This window comes from Ahaetulla prasina, chromosome 3, assembly GCF_028640845.1.
Source record: "Ahaetulla prasina isolate Xishuangbanna chromosome 3, ASM2864084v1, whole genome shotgun sequence".
In the NCBI taxonomy this organism is placed as follows: Eukaryota; Metazoa; Chordata; class Lepidosauria; order Squamata; family Colubridae; genus Ahaetulla; species Ahaetulla prasina.
The window spans coordinates 190,180,988-190,204,761 of NC_080541.1; the positions used below are offsets into that span (position 1 = coordinate 190,180,988).

General features: G+C 38.5%; 1 protein-coding gene across 2 annotated transcripts in view; it reads right to left on the reverse strand.

Moving 5' to 3' along the window:
• LOC131194522 (arf-GAP with SH3 domain, ANK repeat and PH domain-containing protein 2-like) overlaps nucleotides 1-23,774 on the reverse strand; it is a 49,449-nt gene that overhangs the window by 19,968 nt on the left and 5,707 nt on the right. Inside the window, exons 3-16 of one of the 2 annotated variants that reach the window (XM_058175603.1) lie at nucleotides 22,015-22,160; nucleotides 19,700-19,765; nucleotides 17,407-17,456; nucleotides 17,181-17,310; nucleotides 15,503-15,588; nucleotides 14,814-14,889; nucleotides 12,565-12,651; nucleotides 10,759-10,859; nucleotides 8,865-8,934; nucleotides 8,055-8,142; nucleotides 7,430-7,478; nucleotides 2,020-2,183; nucleotides 215-348; nucleotides 5-96 (exon numbers count right to left, since the gene is read on the reverse strand). In XM_058175603.1, coding sequence (XP_058031586.1) covers nucleotides 5-96; nucleotides 215-348; nucleotides 2,020-2,183; nucleotides 7,430-7,478; nucleotides 8,055-8,142; nucleotides 8,865-8,934; nucleotides 10,759-10,859; nucleotides 12,565-12,651; nucleotides 14,814-14,889; nucleotides 15,503-15,588; nucleotides 17,181-17,310; nucleotides 17,407-17,456; nucleotides 19,700-19,765; nucleotides 22,015-22,160 — 1,339 coding nt within the window. Of the gene's footprint in view, nucleotides 1-4; nucleotides 97-214; nucleotides 349-2,019; nucleotides 2,184-7,429; nucleotides 7,479-8,054; nucleotides 8,143-8,864; nucleotides 8,935-10,758; nucleotides 10,863-12,564; nucleotides 12,652-14,813; nucleotides 14,890-15,502; nucleotides 15,589-17,180; nucleotides 17,311-17,406; nucleotides 17,457-19,699; nucleotides 19,766-22,014; nucleotides 22,161-23,774 lie in introns of both variants that reach the window. The other variant, XM_058175602.1, reaches the window with a different exon arrangement.

The following is a 23,774-nucleotide window of genomic DNA, read 5'->3' on the forward strand; positions in this document are numbered from 1 at the left end:
TTACATTGCACTGTCCTTGGTTGGCTTTGAAGATGAATTGGGAAGGTTGGCTTCTACTATGTCATTAAATCGTGAGTTTCCAATATTTTTAGCCAACTGCAAAAAGAAATAAGAATATAATATAGATTTTATAACATAGTGAAACATATCAAATCTATTCCAACGCTAAACTTGTGAAAGAATGGTGATGGTGCAGAACGAAATTGGTTCTTACCAGAAGCTCTGAGGTGGCCAATTTGTCCAAGGCTAAAGATTGGATGCGGGAGTGATGAACACCCAACTCTCGGTGAATCCCAGAACATTCAATGCAAATTAAGATCCCCAAATTAATGGAGAGCCAAGCTGGATCTATGCAGGGAGGAAGCACAGGGATATTGCTGGAAATAATGAATGATACAGGAAATCTTCCCAATTTTTGCAATTGTGAAGCTACAGTATTTCCTAAAATATCAATAGTGGAGATAGAATGTTTACTATAGAATAATTAATTTGGTTCAAAACAAAGATAAAATAAAATAAAATAAGGGGAAACAAAGATTACAGTCATATTTAACAGTCTGTGCGCAAGCAAATGGGCAGGTGTTTTATTTAACAAAGGGGGAAGACAATTGTTTCGCAACATCAAACCCTCTTTAGAGAATTACAATTCAAACATGTTTGTGTCTCTTTTGCATTCTTGTGCAACAAGTGGTCCAGCCTCCTTTCTTCAGGGGGAATCCCATTCTCATTTGTTTCTATGTTTTGGCAACAGTGCCAAAACATAGTTGTTTTTCATGGGCTGTGTCAGAACTAACTCTCATCTTGAAAAATGATGCAATGCCATTTTTAAATTCACAAATTGGTCCGCTGGATGAAGCAGTTAATGTTTTTTGTGGTTTTCCCCCAGTTTTTTAAGGACAGTGAAGCAATGAAGACAACTGTAGTTAGCTTCAAAATGAAGACTTGAAGAGAGATATGGTAGAGATTCAGAAGCCATGTTTGTGTGAAGCTGAACACAGACCTCCTAGGAAACCCTAGGCACCCACAGCTAGTGGAATGACAGAAAATGATGGCACATGTACAGTGAAGATTTGATGCAATTTTTTTTATATTCTGCCCCCATTCAGCATGTTTTGTTACTTTGCCCACGTTGCTGAGCTTAAAAATATATCTAGCCCCGTGATGGTGAACCTATGGCATGTGTTCCCGAAGTGGTATGTCGTCTGGCATGCACAGCGTCACCCGTTCCTCTTCTGGGTTTCTGGTGCTCATGCGCAAGCGACAATCAGCTGGCCTTCATGCGTGCGGCAGTACCAGAAACTGGAAGAGCTGATGTTCTGTTTTCCTGAGTGAGCATGCACAAAGGTCAGCTGATTGTTGTGTGCGCATGCACACCAGGAACTGGAAGACTAGTTGGCCAGTGCGCAGGTGCATTCCAAAAACCGGAAGTTCATTTTCAGGCGTGCACATGTGCCCTGGGCAGCTCCTCTTCCGGGTTGCGGGCCAGATGAGCATGCACGTGAAGCACACAAGCACGTGCACACTCCTTTTTTGGCACTTGGTGCTGAAAAGGTTCTCCATCACTTATCTAGCCTGTTGCAAAGTAGCTCAAAAAGCCCACATTATGTTCAGAATTTGAAATCAAATAGAAACCAAATGAACAAAATAGGAAAACAGGAAAAACAATTAACCAGATGACTGTGAAACCTGCTTTCAAATCACCCATTACTCAAGCCTTCCCCAGTCTGGCACTCTTCAGGTAGGTTAGATTACTTCTCTAAAATTCTCAGCTGGCACAACCAGCAGCTATATGTGATTGGAAATAGTGAGAATTGTTGACTAGATTGATGTGACCTGATTAAAAAGACTGCCTTTTCAGCTCCTGGAGAAGAAATAAGACACCCCCACACCCCCACACCCTATATATTGTATAACAAGCTCTATATCACTCTTTTCTACAATTTAACATAATCATTTGCTGTGATCCTAAATTGTTTTTCAGAGATATAGTGAAAAATAGCAACAATCTCTTTTTTGTACCTGGTGTTGAGCAATCACAGCACATGTTGTTTCCTGGCATGTGCTTTATTTCCTCAATGATTGCTCCCGTCAGATTCTCCATGTTGTATCCATCCTTGTCATGGGTTTGTTTGAAGGCCACGTTCAAAGCTTCTTCTTTACTGTTACTCAAAACAGAAACCCATCTGTAATATAGAAAATGTCATTAGATAAATAATGCCTTCATCCACTCAGAAAGAGCTCCACGGATTAAGGGGATCTATAAAATCTCACTGTGTACACCACTTCCTTCACATTAAACAATGGAGAAAGGTAAAAATGGATCTGTCTGCATGATTGGCCGAAATTGATGGGTGAAAAACTTCCCTGACATGGGAAAAAGATATATATAGTCTTATGCTTCCCACTTATTCATTTCATGCATCTGTGAAGGGCAGTTTCCAAAAGCCAAATTAGATATGTTGCCATAAAATAATTAAAAGGTAGATTTCAAAAACTCCCCATCTTTTAAAGATTTTGTCCTTGTAAATGGTGTTGTTGTGCCTCGCTCGCTCTCCCCGCCGCAGCCGGGCCCCTCTTATCTCCTGCTGGACACTGATAGTGCTGAAGAATGTCCTGGCATGCCTCCAGCCCCCAGCCCTGGCACCATGCCCGGACAAACTGAACAAACAAACCTCCCTCCGATAGCATGTGCGCCTGAAGCCAGCCATGAGCTGGGATTACCAACAGCTGGAGACGAAACGATGCAATGGATAGATCCATGCTTCCAGAGAATGGAGTGGCGACGTCAGCAAAAGGAAGGGAGGGGCAGGCCTGGATAAGTGCTGAGTCATGGAGCCACACCCCATGGCCTATATAAAGGATCTGCTTTCTGGCATTCTCTGAGTCAGGCAAAGTCTAATCTGGATTGCTGAAGTCACACCTTGGATTCCTGCCTGCCCTGAGGACTCTGATAGGACTTTGGCAGAGCTGCAGAGGCAGGCTTGATACGGACTTCCCCGACCCGGCCATCAGAGGAGGAGTGGGACACGACAGGTATTGATCTTGAAACAGTTTATCACATTTTATTGTATCATGAATTTTATAGGAGTCTTTGGCAGGACATTATCTGGTTTATTTTAAAATCAATAACAGGAAGAAATATTTCTGAATACGTTAAAATTTTAGTTGCAGATGAAAATCCTAATATTACAGAGGCCACTGCCAGATTTTTAACTAGGATTATAAAAGCAGGGTTTTTAGTAATACCTCAGTGAATTGGGTTTTTTAGTGTATTATGTAATATTTTTAAAATATTATAAATCTTAAACTCTTTTATCTAATGGAAAAATTTAGATTATATTTCAAACCTGCTATTGGGACACTTTATAGCTATTTGGTGGCTAGATGCCATCAAAGCCACCACCTGCCAGAGCATAAAATAGCTGGAAGAAGCTGTATCAGAAAATGTGAAGAGAGTCAGTGCATAGAATAACTGAGAATTGGACACAATTGAACAGACAGTATCATGTGGGCCTTGTTGCCATAAATAAGTTAAAATTGAAAGAAAGTGTAGGAATTTAGCACCCACCCCCCCTCCTAGAAGAATGAAATATTCTAGGAAATATTTTAAAAAGCAGAATATTATACCTTCCTGGATGAGAAAAGGAGAAACATGCTCTTGGAAAGCGGCCCCCACCTTTGTTAATAGCCCCAGAAAGGTCAAAGCTCAGAAAAATCATAAAACCAGGGAGCACACAGGATCTCAGGCCTTTTTCTGTTCAGGATCTCAAGCCATGTGATCCTGACCACCATTAAACCATCTTTCCAAGCAGCCTCCATGTTTCCAGTGTCTTTGTCCCCACTTGGAACTGAACCCAGATGGATATTTCTTCCAACAATTGGCACCCACAGATGGGACTCCAAGCTAACCTAACCAATGGACCTGGCCCAGGTAAGCCTCCCTTGCTAGCAACAGACCCATTGAGTCTGTGGGTAAGTTTTCCTGGACCTTGGCCATTTGGAACTAGGTTTTAAAGGGGTTTTGAGTGTTGAGCTCAAAGACTGCTTGGAAAGAAGGTGAGTACCTCTAAATTTTAATTTTAAGCATGGAAAAGTATGGGAAATATGTGTATGCCTGCATGTGTGTGAATGAGAGAGCCCTTCTCCCAATCATAGCTGGATCTTGCATCCTCTGTGCATTTCCTAACCGCAGAAAGACCAAAAGTCTGGAGAGCATGGGGGTTTTGCCAGAGCACAGGACCTTCTGTTAGGGAAGGAAGAAGTGTGTGTGGGATTCCACCTGAGGAAACAGTCTGATTCCACCTCTTTGAGCAACCTCTAGCCGCACCTCTACCTACTGCTAGCTCCACCGAGCCGTGACCGGTAGGCTAGAGAAAGCAAGGGGGGGAAGCCAAATGTGGAACTTTGTGTTTTCGAGGAATGGAAGCTGAGCAAAAGGAAAAGAAGTGTGAAGGGGGAAAAAAGAAATATATAGGAACTATCGGTGTATCTAAAAAGGAAAGCAAAGCCTAAAGTGGAGCATGTGGAGTGAGAGGAGGTGCTCGTACCTGCTGTAGGGGCAGCAAGGTCCTCCGGGATCACTATTTTTTTTATTGGTGATCTTCAAATAAGAGTTCCCTTAAGGAAGGGGCCCATACTTCGACAGAAGGGAGTCGGAGTCCTTCGCGGATACCTTTTTTTTCCGAAACTGCGGGAGTGCCCGGCTATGACAAAGTGAGCCTCACATTCCGAGGATCATGGGAAGCGTAAGCTCGAGGGTAGAGGGAAATCCCCTGAGAGACATGCTTGGGGCCTGGGACGCCAGGCAGGTGCCAGTGTTGACTGGCATGCGAGAATAGAAATTGAAGAAATTATGTAAAAAATGGGCTTTGCTAAGAGATAACACCAGGAAGACAAATTTGGCTAGATAAAGGTACTTAAAAGAAAAGGGAAATATATAAATAGGAATGTTTGGGTTTTTGTTTGTTTGTTTGTCTCTTTCTCTTTCTTCTATGGAACCACGTGGTCTGTCTGTTAAGATTTGTGCCTTCCTAATTTAACTGAGATTTATGGCGGAATGATCAGTGTGTGTAGACCTCAGAGTTTTGTTTTGCTCTTTGTCCTCCTTGTTTTTTATGTGTGTATGTGTGTCTTTGTGGGCCCTTGAGGTAATTGTAACTGTAAAATGTATCTGATCTCTAGAGACAAGAATTTTAAATTGTTAGGGAAAACAAAACAAAAGGTTGAAGCAATAAAATAGGAAAAGAGAGAGAGAGAAAAGAAAGAAAGCCTTTGCCCTATTTTCGTGGCCACCTGGAATAGGGTACAGAACTTTTCATTTCTGCTTTTTCTCCTCTTTATCTTAAAGTAACAACTCAAGTTTATGAGGAAACGTTTTAAGTTCACTTACAAGATAAGTTTATGAGGAAACGTTTTAAGTTCACTTACAAGAGAAAAAAAAAACAGTCTTGCATTTACTGTGTGTTTAAATGATTTTACCTGTTCATCCTCTTCCACTGTGAATCCATTTTTTTTTCTTTCATCAATTGTATCTCCATTTTGTTGAAACTGCATTATCTTTTAGTAACTGCAATATTGATGTGTTGTATCTTTTCAAACTCTGCCTGCAAGATATCTACCCCCCCATCTCTAATCCTGTTACAATGCCTTTCCTGAGAAGATTACCCACAAAAGTGGGGAGGAGATCCTGTTCTAATGTCTTTCAGCCCTGAAAAGATGACTCTGCAACTGTGGAAGCAGAGCACATGGTTCCAGATGCTGCCCCCAGAGGAGACCTTCTATTTGTTGGAGCCAGGAATTGAGTTTGAATCCAGCCCCCACTGAAAGTCATCATAGCAACCAGATTGGAGCAGACCTTTCCAAACCTGATTGACCAACAAGCATGCCACCCAAAAGATATGAAAGAAAGGACCCTGAGATGTACAAGTAAAGACTAAAAGACTCTTTTCAATTCCCAGAAGACAACTGGAAAGACTATGGGGGAGGGTGGAAAATTCATTGTAAGGTTTTCTTTCTTGTCTCATTTACATTGTAATCAGTCTAAAGTACCCATGTAAGGATTGTATTTGAGTGGCTGCCACAGTTAGTTCTCAACACCTGAGATTTCTGTCTAATGGTAGGGAAATTTGTCCAGCATGTTTGTATTGCCTGTATTGTAAAAGTAGCTGCATACACAGGCACACACAGAGAGACACACCATTGAGAATTAGACTGAAACTATTCCCTTCACTTACCTCCACACAAGACTTCTAGGTTGATTTTTGCTCTGTGGCACTAAAAGCCCAAGGAGTCAGATCTCCCTGCTAATTCCATGGGGGAGGGGCATCCCCCTCAGGCAATTCCTCTCTTGAAGAGATAGCAGAAAAAGTGATATCCAAAACCCAAGCCCTGACTATGACTCACAAATGATGCTGCCCAGTTGCCCAGTAAAGCAAGATATGTTGCACTGGTGGTCTCATGAGTAGAAGTCCCAGGGCTCATTGTGTGTAATTTTTTTATATTTTTTTTTTAAAAAAAGAAAGGAAAAAGCCTGGATTGCACACTGATTAACCTCAATTTGGACTGGAAAAAAAAAAATCTTGGATAGACTAAAGTAAGAGCTAGGGCAGGTTTAGTAACCAACCCTTGGAAATGGGCAGCCTGTAATTTAAAGGAAAGCCATGGCTGTGAAAATTTTGGGATGTGTGCTTGCTTGACCTGACTGGAAGCTCTCAGAAAGTGATATCTAACAGCTGAAATTAATTGGCATAGAAAATTGGATACTGTAAAATTCTTACCAGAACTTTTCCCCTGGCTGCTAGACCTTCATGGTTGAAAGCTTTTGGGAGCCACTGAAGGAATCTTTTTTTCTGTTGTCTCTATCAATGGCTTCCTTTGCATCAGGAAAATTAAAAGCACCCACTGATTTGATCAATTTTAATTTTTTGCCAACAGCATGTTTCAAAACTCACATGTTTTGAAAAAAAAAAAAAAAGTAGGGATTGTAGGAATTTAGCACCCACCCCCCTCCTAGAAGAATGAAATATTCTAGTGGGAGTCTGACAACCAATCAGGATACTCTTCCTGTGCCCCAGAAAGGTCAAAGCTCAGAAAAATCATAAAACCAGGGAGCACACAGGATCTCAGGCCTTTTTCTGTTCAGGATCTCAAGCCATGTGATCCTGACCACCATTAAACCATCTTTCCAAGCAGCCTCCATGTTTCCAGTGTCTTTGTCCCCACTTGGAACTGAACCCAGATGGATATTTCTTCCAACAAAAGAAAATAAGATTTCAATTAGTAGGAAAAGACTAATAAAATCTTAGACTTAAAAAGGACCAGCCAGGCCTTTGACATAATCCTTTTCTCAGCACAAAGTTCAAAAATCTATCCAGAGTCTCTTTGGAGAAATCCAGTGAAAAGGCATTCATTTTTCCTCTCTGATACTTACATATTACATTCTTGTTCATCCTCTGCCAGGAAGTGATATGTCCGGTTATCTGAAAAGAAAAAAACCCCCAGAAACAAAAGGTTGTATTTAACAAACCAGAAAATAACACTGATAAAGCTACTTTTTATATGCAAACATGGAAACATCTTAATATTAGTAAAGAAATGCATGAATAAAACAAGTGGAGTCATTAACAAAAAAACATTGTAGGATGACAGCCATATTAGCCAAGGTAGCCAAAAATCAGGAAGGGTCTGGTGGTAGCATTTTTTCACAATTAAAAATACATATTAAAGGACACAAGCTTTCATGAACTTTACCTCATTTTGTCAAATGCATGGCATAGCTAAACTGATGTATGATTTAAACTGGAACGGGGAGAGGGAAGAGGGAAGAGAAGACAGGGGGATTACCCGGATATAGGATACTTGTGAGATAAATTACAAGTTCCTAACTATCATTTCATTGGCAAAAAGCAACCAGGTGAATTTTAGATGCTTTGAGCAGCAATTCCCATAATCCCTTGTCATTGACATGTTTACTGAGACTGGTGAGAAATAAAGTCAAATATCTGGATGATACTTCGTTAACGACTCCAATCTGAGATGAACTTAACAGAACTCACGTGAAATAAGATCAAAACATTTCTTGTCATCCGCATTTGGTTTAACTTGACAAGTGAGCAAATTCAGCTTCACCGGAAGACGATTTAACTAAATAGCCATAGAAAAAGGAAATGCACATCAGTTTCAATAGTATTTAACTAGTAACCTAAGCAGCATTATTTGGGCTAAATCCTTATGTTACAGAGTTTCATTAGATTTCATAAAGAGGGTCAGATGAAGTGTGTTGGAATATAACAAGAAGAGGAGAGAAACTGACTGTGCATGAAGAGAACAGTGTCCAGAAAAAAATGTTGGGGAGAGAAGTTGAGTATGTAGAGCAATTGTTACTTCCTAGTTGGAAAGGGAGAAGAAAGGTCCACAGGCAGCAGCCCTGAAAGAAGGGAAATAAGAACCCAAAGGGATGAAAAATCTCAAGAACTAAGAATGAGAAGGAGAGATCCAGCTGGCAGCAATTCACCCAAGATTCAAGAGGGAAAGGAAGAGTCTCTGGGGAAAGACTGGGCAGACCACCAATGGAGAAGCAATAGGTATTAGGTTGAACAGTTCCAGGAGGAAGTCAACACTGTAATCAGGTCTCAAGTAAGGCTGCAAATGACATATTAGCTAAAACTGCGCAAAGCCCTGACTGGCCACATCCTCCATTTGCCGATCCATGAGTCCAGGCAGACTCAAGTTGCGGACCTGCTCTTTCAGGGCCTCCAGAAAGAAAATAAAGACATAGAGGAACTCCAATGGATAAACAGTAGCTCCATTTTGTTGAGAGTTTTGTTTTAAGAGAAACATCCCGATACTGGAAGTAAGATGCATACTGTACTGTGTGAAATGGTAAGATAGCCATTCCTGACTGTGCACTTTCTCTTCTGCCAGACTTTCCTTAAGCTGAAATATAAAAACAGCATATTTTTATTTAAAAGTTAAAAGATAACGTTCTAAGTTATTGGAGAACTAAGCAGTTACATATACAATATTAATTCTAATCACCATGGCATAAGAGTACCAACAAATGGTCAGATCAAACAAAAGGTATTCATGTTTGGAACGTAATTATAATTTAATGGAACTTAGAAGTATTCATGGAAATAATGTTTCCCACTATTTCTTTTCTTCCTAATGAAGCCATCTGCATCCTTACAGGAGCTCTCTGGAAAGAGGCCTTCTTCAAACTTGCAGAGCATGGAATCGCTTGTGGAGAAGGGTGAATCTTCTACAATTGGGCTGAGATACTATAATAAATGGATTTATTTAGTTCTCTTATACTCTCCCTTGCTACTCAGGCAAAATAGAAAAGGCAGCCAGTGCTTTTTAAAAACCAAACAATATATGCAAAATGACATTATTATATTAGTAGAAGGTAATTAACAGTCAATAAATACATAAATATATATTAATATTTATATATTTTGGGTGCTGAGAAAACCCAACTCCGCTTCCAAGAGAATGCATTCTAAAATCTGGGAGCAAAAAAGGAGGCCCTCTCTTCTATGCCAGAAAGATGGCAGCTACAAAAAGCCCCATCTTATCTATGAGTCAGACAGGTTCATTATAGGAGAGGCAGACTTAAGTTAAGGTTTAAGCTAGTAAGGCCTTGAAATGTACTTTGGACAGATATCTGAACAGGCAAGGGAGGACATGGACAATTAGAAAGGAGGGCACACTAACTGTTTAACTTTCTTGGCATCCACACTCAAAATTACAGTGAAAAACTGCAAAAAAATGTTACTTAGGTCTAGATGTATATGAATTTGTATTTTCATTATGTTTTTACAACACATTTTAATTTCAAGAGCACATGCTAGCAATAACATAGAATCTGCAGCGATGCCCCATTCAAATTTCACACAGAAATGTATGACGAGTCATGTGATCTACAGACGAGACTAGAGTGATCATAGATTTGAAAGGGCTTGATTGAAGTCAATTGCTGACATCGGGAAATAATGTCATTCTAGACTCTTGAATCTATCAATAAATGACGCAAAGAAAGAAGCAAACAATTTACAAAGTCACAATATTTGAACATTTGAATGACTATGGCTGTGAAACAATCCAAAACAATAATAAGAAAATCAAAAGACTCAAAAAAGGTGGACAACGTTTGACTTTAAGGCTCTGCCTGCCAGAGAAAAAAAACGAGGCCAAAAAGAATACATCATCCTTTTTGCCAGACATCTGGTAATCCCAAACATACCCAGTAAACAACTTTAATAATTAAGATTAATATGAATAAAATTATTTTATTTAAGGATATATGTGTAAGGAAGCTTTAATATACATAAATTATTGATTTGCATTTTATCAGACTGTACAAAAATCAAACTATAGTTATTCTTCGTAACTAAATTTTATGATGTACTCCAAGGCTTAAGTGGGCATGAATGTATGCAAATTTCACACGGATCTCTCCTTCTAATTCCTACTGTTGAAATTTAACAAAAAGCATATTTTTCAAGCATAGAATTTCATGACAAAAACAGTTTTAGACACCAAAATTTTGCCTGGAAAACAACTGATGATTTCTTTTTAGTAATTCATACTCTGCTTTCAAAATACAATATTTTCAAGGCAAATTCCAAGAGAAATATTCACAACCCAGGCATTTAATAGAGAAAGTCAGGCAGCAATTAAATAGTTGTATTGCTTTAAGTTTTATTGTTTTTAACATATATTTGTTGTTGCCAAGGATGAAATCATTGCATTACTTACCCATCACTTTTCTTAAAGAGGCTCCCAGATCTCTCTGTGCCATACTGCTTATTTCCCTGGAGCTGATGCATGCTATACCTCACCGGCTTGCTCACAGAATTCTGCTAGAAAACAAATATACATATTTAAAATGTAATTATATATAGCAATAAGCAAGAATGCAGAAAATACAAGGCCCATTAGACTATGATGTCAAAATTAGAAATGTTGAGTTGGAAATAGTTAGATGGACATTAATTCCATCTTTCTGCTCAATCCAATATGGAGCCATACAATCCCTGGCAATCATCCAGCCATTGAGTGAAGAGACTCCACCATATTGCAAAATCCTCTTATCATCAGATCCTCTTAAAATATAGCCATTGCTTTCTTGTCATTTGCTCTAGAGAGCAGATTCTTTGTCTGCTCTCTCGAGCAAAAGATAATGTAATCCATTTGCTGCACAAAACCTTTCAACTATTTAATCATATGATGTATCTTCTCTTTCCCACTGATCTATATATTTTTTAAATTGCTTTGGGCACAAGTTCAGCACATTTACCCAGAAAATGCTAAGCTCGCAATAACAATGAATTATCTTGCAGCAATACTTGTTGAAGCATAGAAAGATCAATCTAGTATAGTATTTCTCAACCTTAGCAACTTTAAGATCTGTAGAATTGGATTTCTGGAAGTTGAAATCCATATATCTTAAAGTTACCAAGGTTAATAAACACTGATTTGATATAATGCCCTGATTTTGCTGGCCCCATCTTTTCTTTTAATCAAAATTCCCCCAAAGTTAGCAAATGAAATTGAAAGCTGGGCAGTTATTATCCTTGGCCAAATATTTTTTGCCCATGTAATAAGCTATCTTGGCACCTTTTCTTACTATGAACTTTCTTCTTAAAACAATTTAATGAACATTCTATTTCACATCAAAGCATGAAATACCAGAGGACTTTGTGAAATTCTGCACTAAATTTTGGGATAGGCATATTGGACAGGGAAGGGGTGAAATGCTGCCAGATTGGACTGGATCGCATGATCCGGTAGTGATCGTGACCAGTAGTTTGGCGATCCGGTAGCAATGGTGGAGCAAAGCTCTGCCCACCCGCCCAGGTATCATTACTTCCTGGTTTTAACCAGGAAGTAATGTGTTTTTTACTTTCTGCGCATGCGTAGAAGGTTTTGCGCATGCACAGAAAGTCTGAACATGCATGTGATGCAAGGGCGGAGCGCGTGCACTTATGGACAGGTAAGGAAGGTAAATAGATTTCACCCCTGGGATGGGGGCTTTTTTGAATTTCCCCATGGAAAGAAAATTTTCCCAACATTTTCTATTGAGCACAACTTTCCTTTAGGTGGGATAGCACTACTGCTGCTGCTGCTGCTACTATTTAAAAAAAGGCTTGTGGGAGTAGCTCCTTCATTCTGTTTTCCTTTGAGATTTAATTGAAAGGAGGATACAGAACATTGGAGAGAAAACTGTACAGTGAATACAAGAGACATGACCACATCCACCCATCTCTATATATGCAGTTCTCTTGTAATTAAATAAATACAGGAACATTCCACCTGTGAGTATTTCCTGAAGTTCTCTTCTCCTTTGAAGGAATTTTGAAACCAAATTCTCTTCCATAAAATTGAAGAATTGACAGAAGCAAAGGCAGATTGGCAGAAACTGTGCTCATACACATGGTAAATTGCCTTTCCCCCAATTAATTCTTCCTTTTAGTCCTTAAAAATGGATTTCTAAGAATATTTCATCAGGTACCTGCTGGTCTTTCTCTATAGCAAAATTGGATGTACCATCCCTAGTTTTACCTCTCTGGGTTCCAACTGCAATGCTGATTTGAGCTGATCCCGAAGGGAACATAACTGTTTCTTCTCCTCTTCCTGCTTTGATTTCATCTAAAATGCATCACAAAAACATTCCATCAAACACATAAATTGTTTTTGTGTTTGCTGCAAAATACCTTCAGTTGGCATTTCTTTCTATGCTGCCCAAGAATCCAGGAAGTCTCCAGCCCACATTATTAACAGTAATTTTAACCCCAGTTAAGCTAACAAATTGAATGCTAACACCATTTGTTCCAAGTGTGACTGGTATGTGTTCAGATGTTTGCAATTTGAAATTATGCCTCTTTACTGTTCCACATACTTGAAAGGGATTAAGTTAAGATTGAAGTAAGATATTCAGACTACACAATACAGCATATAAAATCTGTCCAGAAGAAAAAGGAAGTTTATTTATTATTTATTAAATGTATATGCCACCCACCTCCCCAATAAGTCGACTGTGGGCAGTTTACAGATTATAAACAGATGAATAGAAAAACAATTAAAATGTTAAAACTACTCAAAAAACTAAAACCAAAAAGATGGACAGCATGGGGATGACGTCTTCTTATTCCATCAACTAACTCCTGCAGTGAGCGCTCCCCTCGGGGACCCAAGCCAATTGGCAAAACCAAGCTTTAATACCCTTCTGGAAAGCCAAAAGGCCAAGTTACATGTCTTTCCATGGAACCATTTTATCTTTTATGCTGAACTTAATTATTAAGTTGGAAGCATTTGTTATGGATCTGGCTTGCAAACCATCCAATTAGTACTTGAACACATACACAGAATACATACACACAATATATCTTCCTTTAAAGATATATTCAAAGAACTGGTTGAATGTGATTTTTAGGGTGGAGGACATTTTGGAACCTTCAACCTGTTGCTGTAGGTTGGCTCACCAGTTGTCAGGCACAAACAAACAAGTCCACCCATATAGTGTTTCAAGCTAACTACTTTATTTTATTCCACTTATACTATAGGAATCTTCCAGTCTGTTTGCCTTATTTATTTATTTATTTATTTTATTTAATCATATCTCCCGAGGGACTCAGGGCGGTTTACAGCCAAGTAAAATATACACATAAATACAAGTTAAAACCCAATTTAAAAAACTTATTAAATACGGCCGAATATTAAAACCCCAATAAAATAGTAAAACCCCATTAAAACCAAATTTACAATTTAAAATTCTAGTCCAGTCCTGCGCAGATAAAAAGATGTGTCTTAAGCTCGTGGCGAAATGTGTCTTAAGCTCGCCTTCTCTTGGGAACAAATTGATACGGCTCATGGAACTTAGAGGGGAGGTTAGGGCTAGGTATCTTGCAGCTGAGTAACAGCTCAAGGCTGATTCCCCACTTGATCACCCTCCTCTCTTTGTCTGCCTGGTTGTTTCCCAATATCAGTGTTGCATACCTGGTGTACTATGTGTATGTGTGTACTATATGTGTATACTATATGGTGTATGTGTACTATGGGACACATAGCGCAGAACTCTACATATTTAGCACGTCCACTCTAGCTTAGTGACTTGCTGAAGGCTGCACAAAATCGATGCATTAGGACAGAAGTTAAATTTTATTTCATTTTATATTAAAAATAAACATTCTCAAATCATAATCGTTCAATAATTCCCTTCTTCTCAGTGGTTTCTGCAAGTTCTTGAATTTTTGTTACAACCTCCAATCCCTTCACACATGTGGACTTTCAAGTCTTTAATGTGGAGACTGTATGGCCAGGACTTCAGGTTTTGTGAAACTGTTGCAATGGAGCATGCATGAGAATGAAAAGCCAGAATGAGAATGAAAATCCACATTAGGCTAATTTCCTACATTATTTACAAGGGTAGAAGGATTTTGGAAATGTAAGCTTATGTTATCTACAACAGTGTTTCTCAATCTCCACAGCTTTAAGATGTGTAGACTTCAACTGCCAGAATTCCCCATCCAGACGAAGCACTATTAATATTAGTAACTATGTTCAAAGAAACTAGCTTCAAAATATGATTTCTGGAGATAGCTTGCTAATACAAACCTTAGTCATGCTAAATACAACAAAGAATCTTATTAACTAAAAGTAGAATGAAAACTTTGAACTTCTCTTTGGAAAGCATTTTGTTTCTGTGTGTGTAAGCTTAAGACTTGCCAGAACTCGTGTCTGTTTATGTATTTCACACTGTGTTTTAACCTGATGTGAAATTTTGGCCTATCAATTTCATATTATATACTCACACTCTGAAGCTCAGGGGTTAATTTCTCTATAAACTGCTTGTGCTTCTCTGTTGCCTTTAAACATTTCTGGAAGAAACTGATAGAAAAATACCATGAAACCAAAGTAAAAAAATTGTATGTTCAATTCACACCATTAGACTCTTTCTCATCAGCACTACTATTTTCAGTGAAGTCTTTCCACAATTACCATCACAACTGCAGACCTCAATATGTTGGAAGTAATCCTTGATCAGCAGAAAGAAGATGGGAAGTGGGAAGAGATGAGGATACCTTCCCATCAGTGGGAAGTGAGTCATTAGAAGGACAGTAAAGCAAGAGTGGGTAACTGATTGTCCAGATTGTCTCTAATGCTCAAGTGAAACTATGTAATTTGTTGTGATATTGCATGTATTATAGAGCTAGTAAGAAATCAATTCAGTCCCAGATGCAACCATGAGAATGATGAGGTCCAAAATTTGAACAGCTGTAAGGATCTCATTTGGAAGAGCCCTTTTGCAAGGATAAGATTGCTTATCCATAACAGAGTAAAATGTACAATATAGAATAAAATATATTTATGCCATAGATTCACATTTCACATGCATTCACAGATTCACATGCAACAAGAAATTTGTAATTAATCTGCCCTAATATCTTTGTTACCAAGAGAATTGTGAAGAATGAAAAGGTAGAAAATGGACGGCACTTACTTGAACTGGGAGTTGCAGTGCTTGATGTTATTCTGCAGCAAGTCAACTCCTTTCTTGGTTTTAAGCTCGTTCACTTTAATTAGGTACTGGAGGGAAAGGTTACATAGCTGACTTTTTGAGCTACATTTTCATTTGTTTGCTTAGCCCTCCTCTTGAGTGCTAAGTTACACTTTGCAGTTCTTTCTTTTTAACTCATGCACAGAGTACAGTATATGATAATCTTCGCTTTACATAAACTCAAAAACAATTGTGTTGAAGTAATTTAAATTTATTTTTATGCTTTGTGTTTTAAATTCTATGAAAGGGAGAGCTTTCATACACTAACTAACTAACTAACAAATGTTACATTTATAATTCCCAAGTGTTAGGATACAGTTATTTCCACTAGCTAGCAGCAAAAAAAAATAAATCAATTGCTACATAGTGGTGATTATGATACTATGGTAGAATTAAGATCTGAAGAACTATAATTGAATTGTACCAAATAATGAAAGTGTTGTATATTCTCAGAGACTGAATGATTCTTTAAAAATAAAGGTCCCAATGTTAAAGGAATTATCTTGAAGGATATGTATTGACAAATTAAAAACAAACATAATTTACTGGGAAAAATTAAGAGAGTTGGATCCAAATTCTCCTATATCAACTGAAGAGTTTCTTCAATTTGAAGAGAAAATTGGGTACAAAACAGGAAGCGGTTTTTGCCACTTTGCCTCTTCATTGCAACTGTATATTACCTCTCCTGCTTTTTGAAACCTACTACAGATAGTCCTCAACTTATGACCACAATTGAACCCAGAATTATGGTTGTACATTGTGGAGGTTATTAAGTGAGGTGCCCACATGATTGGCTTCCTTAACGACCACAACCCTGGCTCTCCCCATGGCGGTCATTAAGCGACTATGCAGTTCATTAAGTGGAGCAAGGGTGCCTCAGGGAGTGAGGAAGGCCTGGCACAGGCCAAGACCCACAGTATCACCTCCCCAGTTTATCCCCCTGCCCCTCATTTCCCAGGGCCTTCCCAGTCTCCCGAGGGTCTCCTTGCAAGCTTCCCACACCCTTGGACTTCTTTCTCCCAATCATGCCTCAGTTCACTTACCTTTTCTAAGATCATATTTTGGAAAAAGAAACATCCAAATTGCTATGAGCCTTTTTATACTATACAGAGGCCAGATGATGTGTCCTGAAAGCAGGTACCAGTTTGGAAGCAGGCACTATTTTCACAATCCAAGAATTTTGCTGCTCCCAAAATGATGGCCACTACTGGGACGGCACCATGAGGCCTCTGTATAGTATATCAAGGCCATATGGCAGATTGGCTGTTACTCTTTCCTAGAGGCAATCTTCGGAAAAGATAAATGAAGTAAGTTGTGACAGGGAGTGAGAAGATCCAAGGATGTGGGGCCTAGTGGAGCAGGAACCAGGTCCAAGGCCTGTGGAAACCAAGCCAGGAGGGAGTTATAAGCCCATTCCCTTCTAGCACTGAAGATATTACCTAGTTGTGTATTGACCATCCAAAACAACCAAGCTCAGAGAGCACCAAGGATTCCACAGGATGGAGTTAATAGATTCTCAACCATTTTGGAGGTATCATGCTTACGGTCCTGCCTAAGCTGAAAGACAGACAGGCTCAGGACCTCCTTCCTGAGAAGAAACCTCACCATCTGCCTGCCTCACCTCACACATATGTAACTGGAACATCCTTCGCTCTTTTTCCATTTCCTCTGCAATCTCTCCTCCAGAAACCTCTGTCCTCACCATTCCATACTGTTTCGCCAGCTCGCGCTTTTCTTTCTCTATCTTTCCACTCAAGTAGAGAAAAAGCAATGTTAAGTATTTTAATAAAATCAGCTCAAAATAAAGTACTTTGTTTTGTAAAGAAGATAATATCAAGCCAACTTACAGTTTGCTTTCATAGTCCTTCCAAGCTTTTTCAAAAGGCTTTTTAAAATCCTATTGAGAGATGAAGCAACACTTTAATGCTGCTTTTGATCTTTTGTTCTATTTTTCTACTCCCAAATAATTTTACATTGCTAAGCTGTTCTGTTAACATGTATGTGTGTTTGTGTGTCAAGCATTCCAACTGCTCTGATTCCCTTTACCTTCAGTTATTATCAGATCAATCAAATTCTATTTTTCTGAATATTGCTAAATACCGTAGTACTTTTTGTACAATACACCACAATTTTTTTCCTCAATTTATTCTTAGACATCTCCCATTTGGCTCTGTTGGTCATCTATTTTATCTGTAGTTGTCTATGTAGTTGATTATCTGTATCTATGCATTATGCTTGCATGTACTTTTCCTATTTTTATCACTTTCTAGAACTATCTTTAATGATGCAGGAAATTAGTTATTGCAATTAATCTGTTTAACATGATTAGTGTTTAAGACATAATTCCCCTTTATACAATACTTTACAGTATGCTACATCATTATGCTTCTTTAGGCACAATATTGTTACTAAACAATGTTTTGTTTTAATGGATCAATTACTAAAATAGAAGTTTGGAATGACCAACCCTCAAGATGTCTGATTGTACTCATCAGACCTAATTAGTACCTTCTCTGGCAGAAGCAACACCTACTTGATCCTTTCAACTCAAACTATCAGGGATAAAATCTGAGGCTATATACTTGCAAAAGCTCCTGAGCTATGGTTCCTTCTTCTAACAGTGGTACTGGAAACAATACACAGGAAAAAGAGCCACTACATTTCCAAATAGTTTGAAAATCTACCAACAGATAAGTGTCATCGGGTACCTGGATCATATTACCATATGTGGTGGACGTGCATTGAAGCGAAAAGATATTGGACTAAAATACACACGTAGTTGGAGAAAATGATTAAAAAACACATATATTTTAAGCCAGAAGTCTTTCTGTTGGGAATTATTCCCGAGATATATACTAGAGATCCAAAATATTTGATTGTGAATATTATTACAGCAGCCAGGATTGTGTTTGCTAAAAATTGGAAAAATGAGAAATTACCTTTCCAAGATGAAATAATTAGGAAGATGATGGAATGTGCAGAGATGAGTAAATTGACATTTGAAATTAGAGATCAAGAAGATAAGCAATATTATAAAATATGAGATTTATTTTACCACTAGTTAGAAGGAAAGATATGTTAGAAAAGATAATATAAGATATATGTATGAAAGAGATGTTTATTTTGAGATATGTAAACACCCCTTCAGCACATTGTAATTGTTCGATGAGAATTTGTTTGTTGTTGTTGTTGTGAAAAATAAAAAACTTTTATTAAAAAGAAAAAAAAAAGAAAATCTACCAACAGATGAAACAAACATTATAGTAGTATTTTCAATATTTTTTAGTGTGTGGCATCATAGATAGTTAATTCTTTCAGATGAATAGCTTTTCCAGAAAGCTATATTAAAATGTTATCCACCAGTCTTTGAACTGACATAAAAGTAATCTGGAATGCATTATTCTGCCCCAATCAACCCCAGAGCAATCTGCTATTGATTCTGCCCTAACTGACAGCAGCAATGAAGTTGGTGATAGGTGCCATCTTTATACGTTTATTGCAGAAGTTAAGGAAAGGGATTAGGGGATCCCCCCAACACTGCTTTCCCTCCAACCTTCTGGATGGAAAAAAGAAGTGCAGGTAGATGCTAACATCAGTAGGTTTATGTACCTATTAGGTTCCCCAACTAATAGTTTGCAAGTACAGAAAGATACATAGCATGAAGCAGGGTCCCATATTCTGCTCAGCAAAATGCTCACATCACACCTCTGACCAGTCAGACTTATAGAAACACTGGTCTAAAGTATAAAAAGGAGTTGGTCATTTTTCCTATCACTTCCTCACAAATGAAATTGATAATATCACAGCTTTGGAAGAGATTGCATTCCTCAAAAAACAACAATACTGTCCACAACTGCCCAAAACAATTATCAAAAAAGTAGTCTGTGTAAAAAGGGGCTTTGCAAGAAAATAACTTCAGGATCAGGAATTTGAGCACGTATTATTGTCATTCATGAGTGAAATAGTATGAAAAGAGCTGTCCCTAATATAGAGTGTGAGCTGGATCCTACAACATAGGAAAACAATTACTGAAACTACAGGGTGATTCTTTTAGAGACCATGGAATCACATTTTGAAAATCCACAAACAGGTGACTTGCTTTAATACACGTTCTACAATCTATTTCCAGCATCAACTCACCCCTTTGAAATCTCCCTTGATCAGTGAATCCAGAGAAAACTGAATGTTATGATAGAGGCTCAGCAACTGAAAAACAAAGTGTATTATGTACTTGGCATGTAATAAGTGCTCTTTCCTAATTAAAGAAGAGGATATTGAAAACTGTTGTAATAACTTACATTAAGGTATGCAGTATAATATGGTCTATTGTGTGGAATGCTTTCAGACAGCCAATGATTATAGATATTAAGAAGAGACAAGACTAGCAAGCAGCTATTCTCTTATAATGTCTGTTCCCCATAATTGTATTTATGAGGCAGGGCAGGTGATAGAAGAATCTCCCCTAAAAGCAATCAGATTCAATAGTACTACAGGAATTCAAAAACAAGGATAGAAGCAGGAAATGCCAGTCCCAGGGCAGTATACAGTAGTCCTCAACTTACAACAGTTCATTTAATGACTGTTCAAAGTTACAACAGCACTGGAAAAAATGACTTATGATAATTTTTCACATTTACGACCTTTGTAGCATCCCCATGATCATGTGATCAAAATTCAGATGTTTGGCAACTGGTTCATATTTAGGCCTGTTGCTGTGTCCCAAGGTCATGTGATCACTTTTTGCAATCTTTTGATAGCAAAATCAATGGAGAAGCCAAATTCACTTAACGACCATGTTACTAACTTATCAACTGCAGTGATTCACTTAACAACTGTGGCAAAGGTGAGAGGTCATAAAATGGGCCAAAACTCACTTAAATGTTCTCATTTAACAACATAACATTTTGGCTCGATTGTGGTCATAAATTGAGGACTACCTGTAATGGGTAATATTCAGAAATTTGATCTATAGCAGGTCTAAACTTGCTGTTTTGCAAAAAAGAAGAAGTCCTACCACTCTTCCTAGACAGCAGGCATTCTGAATCCAAAAGTAGCCAGCTGACTGTTCACAGGTATGGAGAAAGGGACATGGTATGAAATGGGAAGGAGCAACAGATAATAATTGAACTCCACCCTTGCTTAGCACTTCAAAGAGATGGCAGTGCTGGCATCAAGGGGTCATGACAAGCAGCATCTAGAAGAACCCTCTGGAATGGGGTGTGCCTACTACCTCCCAGTATTAAAATCAATGGCCACATGAAACCCCTACTCAGCAGAAACACCAGGAAACTTTTAAAGCCCTCATTAGGCACAGAACTAGCAGTGCACAGCTGGCAAACTCCACTATCTTTCCTGGTTCAAATGTTCTATGCAGTGTAAACTACTCTTCTTTAAGGACAAGTCCATGCTCTTTCAAAAGTGTGCTAAATCAGTGCATATAAAGAGCCTGTGTAAGATGAAATGAGCTCTTCAGAATGGATTGATCAGGCATTTGAGGGCAAATGCCTCTGCAGAAGCCAAGTATCCTATCTCTTCTGCAGCCAAATTTAAAGGACCAATTGGAAGTTGGTTGATCCTCAACCTAGATTACATCAGCAGCCAAATGATTTGTGTAGTATGCCACATTTTGTTTTTCTTCCATTCAACCATCTCCAATTCATGGAGACTGCCTGGACAAGTTCCTACAGTTCTCTAGGCAAGATTTTTCAGACGTGGTTTGTCATTGCTTCCTTCCTAGGACTGAGAGAAAATGACTGGCCCAAAGTCACCCAGCTGAGACAAGAACCCAAGGGGGCACTAGAACCCACAGTATCCTGATTTCTATCATGATGCCTTAACAGCTACACCAATTTAGCTTTTATGCTAGATTATACTCATGGCAAAAATTATATCATGAGAACATTGCTTCAAAATTGGAACAGCTAAAGATGACTTTAAGCAGTGTATCCTCTGGGCTGGAATTAATATGAAGGGAAAGTCTTGGGACATACCTTTAAACCAGGACTGAGTTGCGGTTCTGATGGGAAATATGGCATAATCTTAAAATGTGCACATTGCAGTTAAAATTCTCAAACATTTGTCCCCAATCTTATTCCTGTCCCAGGTTCCCCAAATGCTGAGCATGGGCTTTGGTCCACAAAAAATTGACTACCCACATATGGAAAGCATTAAAATGTTCTGCTGCCCCCCATGAGTAATAAATGTATTAAGCACATTTTCCATTTTTATATCTAGGACATTATTTAACCATGTAAATTTCTTGACACGCATAGTCACATTTTGCTCAGGTGAGGGAGATATTTGATTAAAATGCAATTAATGCCAATTAATGACAAAGAGCAGGAAAGACTTGTCCATGGCCCTCCAGATGCTGTTGGAAAACAAAGCCCAATAAACCCAACAATAGGGCATCGGAACACTTTCCCCAGAAAATGGTCAGATGGATGGGGCAGTACCAGGCTCTTGATGGCTTCTAGCAGCTCTTGTGAAAATGAAGCAAAGGTGGTAAAAGCTTCAGACAGCTTTTCATCTCCACTGTTGTGATAGTTTCCTGAAAATTTCTCCAGGGCAGCAATATGGGCATCTAAGTGGCTAATGAGATCTGCAGAAATAAAAAAGGTATTTGAATGTTCTTGCATGTCTTTTTCTGAGGCAAACAATACTGTATTACAAAAGGAAATCTGGAAACATTGGCAGGAACCCATTTCATTAATTTTTATGGCCCTAAAACCCACATGAATATAGTATAGGAATAGTCTGGAATTTAGCAAATGGAAATGTACTTTGGGAAGGATTTGAAATGCAGCATGAAAATAAGGATGCACTTGATCTGAAGTTTGTTAAGAAGCACAGTGGGAGAGAATATGTGGTTTTCCAGTTCTTGAACTGCAGTTCAGTTCCATTAATGGTCTTCCTGACCATTGTGGTGAGGGCAGATAAGACCTGGAGTTCCCTGCCAAATGTGGTATTATAGATTGCCAAATGGTAATCCTTTACAATGAAGATTGCGTTCTAATAAAATATGATCTCTTTGTCTTTTCTCATCTGGAACTAATGACTTCCAAATGTATCCTGAATGGGAAATTTATCTACAAGACGAATCCAAAGACAGAAAGGAGGTGTAATGACAAAGGGGTCGCAGAGAGATAGCTGGTCAGGAGTGAAGGAAGCACTTTTGGAATATAGTTTCCCTTTAGAAATTGATGATACCATGGTAATGTTCGTGATTATGCTGTTTGTTTTTGGAATCAATTTGTTTACAAAAGTACTTGTCTGATCTAATTTCTTTGAAGGAATATTGCAGACACTTTGGCTGGATTCACATTGTGGAAATGTCTCTGCAGGGGAGCAGGACAGCAAGTGATACCACAAAGTTATGGTATAATCATGCAAAAATGCAAATTATATAATTTGGGTCAATTGTGGACAAGTGATGCCTATGATTGTATAAACTAAGTTTGATTCTGACTTATTTTAGTGAATGAATCTAGTCATTCTGGCTCCTAAGTCATGGTTTATGGTTAATCAGGCTATAGGGCTTATTCAACAATCCATAGTTAAAACAAACTGTGGCATAGTTTATTTTGTGAATCCAGTTTTCTTCTTGCATACACAGATGTGTTTTTAAGCAGAGTGCATGAATTTAGTCTGCTGCACCCAAAAGAGTCTATTCACATGTAACAAAGATGTACACAACATCAGTGAAGGGCCAATTTCCATGGAGTTTGGCAAGATTGTCTGCAGTGGGTAGCATTTGCATGCACAGCTTGACACAGAATTCTAGAATGTCTCCTTCGCAGGGAAACCAGCTTTTCATGGACTAAATGAAACGGATATAAATTGAAAGCTGCTTAGTGCTAGGTATGTCCTGTTGGAATTTCTTTGTCATGCCTGAAAAAATATATTTGTTAGGTAGCAATCCTATGCATCCTACCTGAAAAGGGCAGTTTGTGCAATACAATACCTAGAGTGAACATAAAATCAACTTTTCTTTCTTTGCATGACATGGACTTGGCTTATGTTGCCTACAATATAGTTGCCTAATTTATGGTTCAGTGTAAGCTGCTTCCCTATCCCTTTTCTCTTTTTGGTTCCTTTGAGGAAGTCCCTGCAGTTTTCTTGGCAAAGTCTTTCAGAAATGATTTGCCACATTGCCTGCTTTTTAGAGCTGAGAGGGAGTGACTGACCCAAGGTCACCCAGCTGGCTTCGTGCCTA